Raw genomic sequence first — 10,694 nt, 5'->3', positions numbered from 1 at the left:
TGTGTCTTTTACCGTGCTGAAGCCCTCTAGGTTTCTGTGACAGCTACTCCATCTAGTAACGAGTCAGAGCTCTGGGAGGCCAGCGCTCTCTCAAACCCTTTATCTCTCACACACTGTGGACACACGCACACACACACACACACGCACACACACACACACATTCAGAGACATATAAGTTCCACCACTTGCACATAAACATACACATATTCTAACTTTGGTGTGAACAGGAGACTGATTTCTAACACAGAGACGATGCAGTGGCATGCAATCAGACTGGTTGACGTGAGAATCAAAACTGTCTTCATGCAAAAGAGGATAGGAGGAGGAAGGAGGAAGTCGGAGGAGGTAGAAAAAAGAGGGAGGCTAAAAGAGAGTTAGAGACGGGGAGGAAAGGCAGAGGGTCACCTCCAGGAGGGCTGGGTTAGAAACTGATTCTGCTGGAGGTCTGAGACAGCATAAAGATGGTGGAGGGCTCGGAGGCAAGGCACCGACGCTTAGTCTGCCACGGAGGGAGAGAGGGAGACGCCAGGAGGAGAAGAGGAGGAGAAGAGGAGGAGGAAGTTAGGGACACAGGGAGAAGGGGGAGTCAGCAAAAAGTTCATATACTCTACACCAGAGATCAGAGATAACATCAGAAATATCTCGTTATGGGAAAAGGAGGAGACATAGAAAAGGGTTTTCAGGTCATTAGGAGGCAGAAGGTCAAACCTCACTCACCGCAAACAGAAAGAAAACACTAGTCTCCACACTCTCTGTTAGAATAATCACATAAGCCTGCAGGAAAGTCCCTAACTGTGGTTGTCACAAGCTCCTCGGACTGGATTCCTCACTTGAAGAGGTGTGGTTCATCATCGGTCTTTGAAATAGTATCACTATAAACTAACACAAACTTGAGCTGATCATTTAAACCACAAGGAAGTAGTGGGGAAAGTCCCAGTCCGAGAGTTGTTGAAGCTCCGCTGCGTTTAATAAGGACAAAAAACTACACTGGGCATCTTCATCGCTCCATACTCATACGTGTCGTGCATATTTCCTACTCTGCAACCTGCAGACATTTAATAACACTCTACTGTACATTACACAGGAGAACACCCACTCCCCGGTTCTGCAGCAATACTAGCTCTCCATTAAAACATATATGTAGTTTCTAAAAATATGTCTATTGTCTTTGAAATAAAGGAGCACTGCACACAGATACAGAGCGTATACTGACTCACATCCAGCAGAGCAGGGACATAACCAAAGCCAGTGTACACCTGCTGACCCACGGGTAAAAATTACATTATTTACATAGTTAATTGAAGTTTTTATGTATTTTATATGTACTGTAGTGGACATTATGCATGCTTTGCCCACCTGTATGCGTTCAGTAGTCGTCGGCCACAGCGCCCTCCAGATCACCTTCTTTACCACATCTGGCAACAAACTGGCGGTGATCAGAAGGATTATACTGAGCCAGGCCGGACCGCTGGACAACATCTGCATGAACACGTAGTACATCCTCTGGTAGTTGAGGAAGGGCCTGGAGAGGAGAAGAGAGGAAAGAGTTCATTCAAAACGGAATATCCTTAATGTTTTAAAACGATAAAAAGATGGAGGTGTTTTCCAAACTGACCAGATGATTCCTCCCCACAGCAGAGAGAAGACCACGAAGAAGATGAGCGAGCCCCAGATGACAAAATGGTTGATCCACGTCCAGTAATGAGTATCTAGAGCCAACTGCAAGGCAGACAGGGCAGGAGACAGTGTCATGTGTACAGCAGCTCACTTTAAAGACATATCTGTGACATGCTTCGGTCAAAATACCCCAAGGATCAAACATCACATCTCTTTTCATCCTCCAAAATTGCAGATTTTTTTGTCAATTCTCACATTTTGAGGACCAGAAGGCAAGACAAACACCCAAATATATGAATAAAGAGCCTTCAGAAAGTGATATTTCCATAATATGACACCACAGACCACATCATTCCTGTGGTCTTTCTTGTTTTTGAGCTGCTTTACCTTGAATGTAACAGTGAAGACGAGCACAGTGAAGACCAGAGTCCCAAAGGTCCAGTTTCCAAACATCTGGAGAAGCAAGAAGGAACAACAGCTGCTGTTAGTGACACACTTCAACTGTGAGGATGCCATCATGTCCTGTTGTGTAATGTCACCCAATCAGCAGCGTTAAAAACCCTCTTTACTCCGTTTACTGTACATGCATCATCATCATCTTCACAAATAGCTGCACTGAGCTCATTCAAGAAGTGTCTGCAGGTCTGTCTGGTGTCAGCGTGTTACACTGTGATTAACTCAAGTGCACATTCTCAGTGAGGAGTCAATCAATCAAACAGATGGCAGGGAGGTCAGAGAGCAGAGATTATCCATGACTGATGAATGGGAAAGATGTGCGATGGCGCTTTAAATGTTACTGGAAGACATGACTTTTATATGAAATGTGCTCTTTTCCTATCACGGTAGTCATAAAAACTATCTAGATATTATGAAACTACACTTTTTTAATGTTTTTTCTTTTGCTTACTGTAGGTTTCCTCAAACATGTTGAAAAAGTTTGAAAATATGTGATATATGAATAAATAATGATAATGTTTAGCAGTATGAACTCATAGGATATCAAAAAAAATACTCGTTCTTTCTGATTTTATATATATATTTTTAAAAATGAATAAATTGTGTGAATAGAGACACAGCAACACAATAATCCATCATAATCAATATTTGGGAATTCCCTTTTTTTTTTTACTATGTGGAACATCTAAAGCTTCTGATGGAGGAAAACGTCAGCGCTAACTTCATTGCATCCGCACTTGCACTTTCTTTTTCCTACAAATGCATCCAATAAATAGTTGTTGTGACGGTTCGGACGGAGCGTGACGACAGATGTGACACCGCTGCTCCTCCGATCTAAAAGGAGAACAGTCGTCTGAAGGAGAATTAGATTAGAGCGATGGCTCCAGTGTCATGTAATGGAGGGAGGAGTGCAAATCGTATTCTGTATTAATGCATCCGGAGCTTTCCACTGAACACACACACACACACACACACGGTGCATAGCTGAGGCGTTTGATTCTAGGAGAAGAACTACAGCTGTTGCATCTACGGCAAGCACTAAGGGCTAAGGGAACGTGATGGATGACGAGTGGGTCGGTGTCGAGGATGTGTGACTGACGGGGGACGAAAAACAGGAAAACTGAAAAGTGAAACTATAGGGAGAGATGACAGAGAGACAGGGACAGGCTTACCATCTGTGTGTTGGTTGTCATTAGCTGGAAGGAGGAGGAAAGAGAAGCAAAAAGAAAAAGCAACACAAAGGTAAGAGAAGAGGAGGAAGAAGAGGAGAAGGCCAGAAAGAAGAAGAAGAAGAAGAAGAAAAGAAATCATAATAAAATTAACAACAGTTTTGTGGCTGGAGGAGTAAAAAAAAGAAAAGAAAAAAAAAGCTAAATAAAAACTGGATGCAAAACTATAAGTGAAACCAAGCAACTCAAAGCAGTCCAAGAGGATTCTGGGAAGAGTAACACTTCTTGAAAATAATAATAATAAAACACAGAGGAAGATGGTGGAAAACCCGCCATGCTGTCGCGTCTGGATGTGGATGGAAGAATGTCTGTCATCTCTGCTACAGAAAACTGTCCAAAAAGTCCACTAAAATAAAATAATCCTTTACGCAGGAGGAACATGGTCGACGCCTCCTCACCTCCTCCTCCTCCGAGGAAGAGGAAGAGGAGGAGGCCGGGTGTTGTGACAGCTGCAGGGCTGAGGCGTCGGTATCTCAGACACCGGCACAAACTAATTATCTGTTGACAAAGAAAAACCCTAATAATTAAGATTTAACTCCCTGTTGTTTTCTTCTGCTTATGACCTTGTGACATAATTCGCACGCTGGCCAGAATGTTAATAAAATGAAGTTTCATTGCATAATCTTCAGCAATAAGTTGTAAGGGAGAGGTTTTTTTTAAATCAGAGTAAAAAATACAAAGCTAAAAATAAATCTCTCTGATGCTTCGTAGTAAGAAATCCACTATCAAAGCAACTCTGTGTCTGTCATGAAGGCTACAGTTAATAGGCTTTAAACCTGCGAGATAAAAAAGACAGAAAAAATATCTTTGGTTTATGACAAATGACAAGCAAAGCAAATTATACGACTCGATGCGGCTGCGCTTGTTTGAAAATGCAAAAAATATTGGTGCAGCCTATTGTTTTATTTTTATATATAAATGTTCTGTCTTCACGCAGCAGCAGCGGCCTGGTGTGTTACTGTACCTGTCCGTTGCTGGTGAAGGTGGTGTTGTCAAACAGGAAGTAAGCACCGAAGAACATGACGATGGCGTCGTACACGCCCAGGATGGTCCAGTAGATGAAGATGGGCCATCGCAGCAGAGAGTTCTTCGCGATATCTCTGGAAACATAAACAGTAAACAGCATGAACGACACAGTTATTGACCAGTGTGCTGCATTACAGTGGCTGCCTCTGAAACCGATGTAAAGAGATATCTTAATTTGATTTAGCATAGTGCTTCATATGCACTGATGGATGGACGCATTTGTCTGCACAAGTCTCATTGTTTGTGACGAACAAGAGGAGAGCGAGGGTCACAGGATGAGAAAGGGAGGAAGGAATTCTTCATCTCATCATGTGAGACCTCGGGTTTTCACTTTCGGAAAAAGTTTGAGCTGTGACCAAAACTGAATCCAAGGAAACCAAGTGAAGCTGAAAAGTGTTTAGCAAACAGCCCAGACAAAAGCTCTTATTGTATAAGCTCTTTCTAATTATATTCATTTTGATTTGTTTTGATGTTTCGTATTGGACTCATGTGAAGCCTTGTTTTCTTATTTGTCTCCTTTGCGTGATAAATACTCCGACTTCTGCCGTGCATCTGCAGCTGTTTCTCCTTTTATCCAGCCGTGGTTTTGAAACACGAACCTGTAGAGAGTCGGGTCCTTCTTCAGGATGTCCATGTTGATGTGCTGCTCTATGAGGCTGTAGAGCAGGATGGGCAGCGAGGTGAAGCTGATGTTGTACAGAGTCAGGTAGGCTGTGTCATACAGAGGCTGTAGGGAGAGAGAGAGAGAGAGAGAGAGAGAGAGAGAGGCATTATTCCTTTCATGCAAACACTGATTGTTTGTGTATTATGGGCGCTAATGTGTGTGTGTGTACCTGTTGTGAGAAGCCACAGAAGAACTGGTAGAGGAACTGAGGGAAGATGAAACAGACATTCTGCAAAAACACAACGTGAATGAGAGAAGAAGCAGAAAGCAGGTCAGGATTTTAAACTGGGGATTAAAGAGTTAAATGGATAGTTCAACACCCTGGCAAATTGGCCCATTACCATAATCCCTATAGTCATAGCAGTAGGTTCGTTACCTTTAATTGTCGGTGCAAGCTATTTTTAGAACGGCGGAGCAGAGCCGCGAGCTGCTCAGAGCTATGCTACGGAGGCTCATGGGATTTCTTGGTTTCCCTCATCAAACTCATCAAATACACAATCCAACAATTCCAAAACGCTCTGGTGGACAAGTTGTGACCTGCACATTCACCACGCTATGAGATAATAACACAACGTTACCAGACAGAGTTGTTTTAGAGGTGAATTCATGCAAAACCGCTGATGCGTGTTCCTGTCGGGGGCAGTTTTTCGGCAAGCAGTCTCTGTATTTGCCTCTAAAACAACTCTGTCTGGTAACGTTCTGTTATTATCTCATAGTGTGGTGAATGTGCAGGTCACAACTTGTCCACCAGAGCGTTTTGGAGTTGTTGGATTGTGTATTTGATGAGTTTGATGAAGGAAACCAAGAAATCCCATTAGCCTCTGTAGCGTAGCTCTGAGCAGCTTGCGGCTCTGCTCCGCCGTTCTAAAAATAGCTTGCACCGACAATTAGTTTGCCAAATTTGCCAAAATGTTGAACTATCCCTTTAAAATACTTTCTTTTTTAAAAATATTATACACAAACGCTGCCTCCACCTTATAGAAGAAGTATTGCACAAGTTCTGAGATGCGTATGTAGTAATAGTGTCCGTGGACGAGCAGCATCTTCTTGAGGTGTTTGAACTTTGGGATGGCGTAGTCGCTGTTCCTCACCGCCTGGCGACCCTCTTTACCCATAATACCTGGAGGAGGCAGACAGAGCTGTGTCACTTCCTGGTATTTCAGATTAAAACTTCATCATCTTGTATTTGGTTCTTCTGTGTATCTGAGGTCTAACCGATGCCAACGTGCGCCTCCAGGATCATGCTGACATCGTTCGCTCCGTCTCCAATCGCCAGCGTGATCGGATGCTCCTTGGAGGCTTTGATCAGCTTCACAATCTAAAACACAAGAGTCAAATCTCACCTCAAATTTTTTTTGTTAAACCCCTTTTTAAAAACAATACAGCTGCTACTATCGGGAGTTTCCGTACTGTACCTGAGCTTTCTGCAGCGGCGCCATCCGACAGCAGAGCACCGCGCTGCAGTTGCGGCAGATTTCTAGGAAGATCTCTTTGTAGTTCCCTGAGTTGGAATCCTCCTCGGTGGGCCTCAGCACCGCGGAGAGGGTGGCTCCATCGATGATCAGACCGTAGTCGGTGCAGTCTGTGGATAAACTGGACAAGAGTAGGACTGGCTGTCATATACTGTATGTGTTAAGGGGAGACACTGCAGGTGAATAGGGTAAAACATTTAACCAACAGATATCACCATGAAACTTCCCAAGTTTATCACTCACATTAAGACAAATATCTTTTGTATTACAAGTGTTGATGAAATATGCGCTAATTTGCATATATTTCCAGAACCGAAATCTGATGGATAAAGCTACTTATTAGAGTTAGAAGTTTTTACAGAGGGGATTTTAAATCTAATTTCACCATGTTTTCAAGAATAAAATGTTGTATAAATCAGGCTTTGAATGATATATTAACAATCCCCTCTGTAAAAACGTGTATAGACAGGAATAAAACTGGAAGGTTTGGTGTCTCTAAGTGCTGCTGAAGTGGAGATTTCTAGCTCAGAGTCTAAGGAAAAACTCTTTTTGAGAAAACGGCCTTTAAAGATGTACTGTAAAACTCCATATGTAAATCGTACTTTTACGATTGGTTGCGGATACGGAGGAAATGACAAATTTTGAAGCCTACATAATTGTTCAGGAGAGAGAGAGCTTTACAATGATACCTGACATGACATAGGTCAGAATAACTAGAAATCTACCAACAAAAGAGACAAAATTAAGTTAATTAACCACCTTAATGTGGATTGTCTACCATTTCTTTTGACTTTTCTGAAAGAATACATGTTAAGGAAGAAAAATAGCCCAAAATCTCAATTAGTGTCTCGCAGCTCAGCTCACACACCCAGAGAAGGAGTCCCTGGTCATGTTCCCGTGCTGCCTCAGGACGGTCCGGCTCAGATCGAACAGGACGTCGTGGAGGCTCTGCTCCTCGGTGCGCTTGGTGGTCAGCTCCAGGATCTGGGTGTTGCGGCGGAAGAGCTTGCTGGCGTAGCACGTCGCCGCCGCCGTCTCCATCTTGTCTCCGGTCAGCACCCACACCTTCATGCCGGCCTTGTGCAGGGACTCGATGGTGTCTGCTGCTTTTTCCTGGAGCCTGTCGTCGAGGGAGAAGAAATAATTCAAGACTCAAATAGTGTTGCTTTCGTCAATGAAAATTATGACTGAACTATAATGAAATATATAACGCAATAATGTTGACGAATAAAAACAAGACTAAATGTGGTTTACAAAACAAAAACTCTGCTAAAATGTCTCTGAAAATAAATATGTTGAGCAGCATCTTCCATGTCTGTAATGGATGTTTCTATCAGGTAACAATAATAGAATAATAATAAGACAATCATGTTTGAATTGTGAAATGGGTTTGACTAAAAGAAAAATTTGGTTTGGTCTTTACTATATTAGGTAATTATACTATATTAACTGGGTTAAATAGAATTACATTAGGCTACTAGAAAGAGATTAAAATCATTGACTAAAACTAGACGAAAATAGTTGTGGGTTATTCTGACTAAAATACTCAGAGTTTTAGTCACTTGACTAGACAAAAAAGAGCATGAATGTGACTAAAACTAAAATTAAAACAGGATGCCAAAAACAACACTAGACTCAAACAACAGAGACATTTTCAACATTTTGCTCCTCCTCTGAGCTACAGATCCCTCTGAAGCCTGCACCATCATAACTGCAGGGTTGAACTGCCACACAGTTTGTCTCACTGCAGCGTGCATCGACTCCTACAGTAGCATTTTAAACTGCAGATATAATAGTTACATAACAATAAAATCAATCTTGAGAAGTGTCCCCCCACCTGTCCTCCACAGCCGTGGCTCCCAGCAGTATCAGGTCCGTCTCGATGAGGTCGTAGGCCTCCGCCAGGCGCTTGTCCCGGTCCTGCAGGGCCAGTTTGGCTCCGCTCAGCAGGTGGCAAACCTCCTGGTACTGGTCTGGGCTCAGAGCCCGGTAGGCCACACAGAGCGTCCTCAGACCCTCCTGCAGCAGGAGACAGTTCAGATTCAAACAGTTTGAGTGAAAGAACATGTGCATTTTTCACGTAAAGGGATAGTTCACCCAAAATTTAAATTTCTCATTATCTACTCACCCTCATGTCGACTAAGGGCTGGGAGAAGTTTCAGAGTCCCTCGTGGCTTCTCTGAGTTACAGGGGGTCTCGGCGTAGCAGTGCATGTCCATATAACGGTTGCAAATGGATACCAACGTCTTCGTAACAAAAAGACACACCAAAAAACATCCAAATACCTCCATGCTGCTCGTATGTAATGTCCGTCTTGTATTGAAGCCCCGAAATGCGAAATTGTCCTGAAAAAAATTAAATAAGTCTATATTTCAAGCTTGTTTGTAGCGGAAGCTTCTCTTCCCGGTTCATCAAATTTGGATGAACCAGGGTCTGTCCTCTTCCCAGTTCGTCCAAATTTGACGAACCGGGAAGAGAAGCTTCAAGAAGCTTCCGCTACAAAACAAGTTTGAAATATAGACTTATTTCATTTTTTTCAGGACAATTTCACATTTTGGGGCTTCAATACAAGACGGACATTACATACGAGCAGCATGGAGGTATTTGGATGTTTTTTTGGTGTCTTTTTGTTACGAAGACGTTGGTATCCATTTGCAACTGTTATATGGACATGCACTGCTACGCCGAGACCCCCTGTAACTCAGAGAAGCCACGGAGGACTCTGAAACTTCTCCCAGCCCTTAGTCCACATGAGGGTGAGTAGATAATGAGTGAAATTTCAGTTTTGGGTGAACTATCCCTTTAACAAAAGAGCAAAGTCAGAGTCGGCTCTGTGAATGTCAGTGTGTGGGCAACAACCACCACCACTCATCGTTCTGCTTTCACCCAAAAAACTACAGTACAGTCTCTCTGCAGCTGCAACCTCGACGGGTGACCTGGTTTCCACTGCAGCTTCCAGCCGCCGCACCGAGCTCCACCGCAAACCCTGCCCACAGATCCTCTGCTGCTGTGATAACCAGAGGTGAGTTGTTGTGGGAGTGAGAAGATTTTTTACTGTTTATCTAAAAGAGCTTCAGTGGATGCAGGCGACTAGAAAGTAGGTCAGCAGTAAGTGTAGCATGAGTTACATAAGGAGCGGAGCGGTGTGGATCGTCTATTAAAAGTCACACTGGAGCCGAGCAACTGGTGGGTGGAAGTGTGCCATGCTCCACTGATCTACTTCCTGTGGTAACCATAGAAACAACTGTGGTCATGTGCTGCAGCAACCTGCCGTGGAAATGTTTTATTCCCAAAGAAAATGACTTTGTGTACTGGATCTATCTGTGTGTGTGTGTGTGTTTGCTCTCACCACTGCGTTGTGCTCCACCCGGGCTCGGACCTGGTCCACCTTGCCTGAAACGACCCGGGGGAAGATGGAGGAGTCTGCGCCTTTGCAGAAAAGAAAGTACTCGCCTAGGAGGAGAAAGTGTGTCAGAGAGAAAAACCAGTGCGCAGAACAGAACGACAACCATAAATGCACAACAACAGTACTGTACATGTTTGGTGTGTATTATTATTATTATTATTATTACCAGTGCTGGATCTGACAATGACGCTCATCCTCCGCCGGACTGAGTCGAACGTCAAAACCTCCAGCAGCTCAAACCTGATCATAAAACAAATAAATCACATATTACACATAAGAAAAATGCTCTCGTTCTGGAGAGCTGCAGGTTTCAGCTGCGTCCAGGGTGACTCACACTTGTTGCACCACTGACGTAATGTTACACACACGCAGGATGGTGACACGCTGGGACTGTAAACTGAATCCAAAATGTCAAACAAACCTATAAATGATCCTGTTTTTTATTTTTTGGGGACATAATAGGACATAATAGGGCTGTCAATCTTCCCCAAAAAACGCTTCTTATGTCAAATATGAGAATTATATTCAAATTTTTTATGTGTTTTTTTTTTTTTTTAGCTGATTATATCCACCTATAACAGCTTGTTATTATGTCCTGCATCCAACTAAATCTGTTATGTAACATTTGCAATACACTTAAGTTTTACCAACTCAATATAAAACTTCAAGAAGGGAAATCGAAATATTATAAGTAGTGGTGCAACGGTTCACAGTTGATCCGTGATCGGCACGCAAAATGGTCCATGGATCGATCGATAAAAAGTAAAAAAGAAAAAAGGTGTGTGTGTAGAGTGGGAACACGCAGGCCACCGCCCCAGCCAAAT

At 43.1% G+C, this 10,694-nt stretch overlaps 1 protein-coding gene across 1 annotated transcript in view; it reads right to left on the bottom strand.

The window, feature by feature from the left end:
• Positions 1–421: 421 nt before the first annotated feature.
• atp11a (ATPase phospholipid transporting 11A) overlaps positions 422–10,694 on the bottom strand; it is a gene marked incomplete at its 3' end in the record, with an annotated part of 44,096 nt that continues 33,823 nt past the window's right edge. The window contains exons 17-30 of the mRNA XM_083987740.1: positions 10,037–10,110; positions 9,814–9,917; positions 8,302–8,483; positions 7,333–7,584; positions 6,408–6,585; positions 6,208–6,310; positions 5,967–6,112; positions 5,162–5,221; positions 4,928–5,055; positions 4,267–4,402; positions 2,005–2,070; positions 1,616–1,719; positions 1,357–1,522; positions 422–499 (exon numbers count right to left, since the gene is read on the bottom strand). Of these exons, the coding sequence (XP_083843866.1) occupies positions 422–499; positions 1,357–1,522; positions 1,616–1,719; positions 2,005–2,070; positions 4,267–4,402; positions 4,928–5,055; positions 5,162–5,221; positions 5,967–6,112; positions 6,208–6,310; positions 6,408–6,585; positions 7,333–7,584; positions 8,302–8,483; positions 9,814–9,917; positions 10,037–10,110 (1,777 nt within the window). The remainder of the gene's footprint in view (positions 500–1,356; positions 1,523–1,615; positions 1,720–2,004; positions 2,071–4,266; positions 4,403–4,927; positions 5,056–5,161; positions 5,222–5,966; positions 6,113–6,207; positions 6,311–6,407; positions 6,586–7,332; positions 7,585–8,301; positions 8,484–9,813; positions 9,918–10,036; positions 10,111–10,694) is intronic.

This window comes from Trachurus trachurus (assembly GCF_905171665.1).
Source record: "Trachurus trachurus genome assembly, chromosome: 2".
NCBI lineage: Eukaryota > Metazoa > Chordata > Actinopteri > Carangiformes > Carangidae > Trachurus > Trachurus trachurus.
The sequence above is the reverse complement of the archived record's forward strand: the minus strand, read 5'-3'. Positions and strand labels throughout refer to the sequence as shown.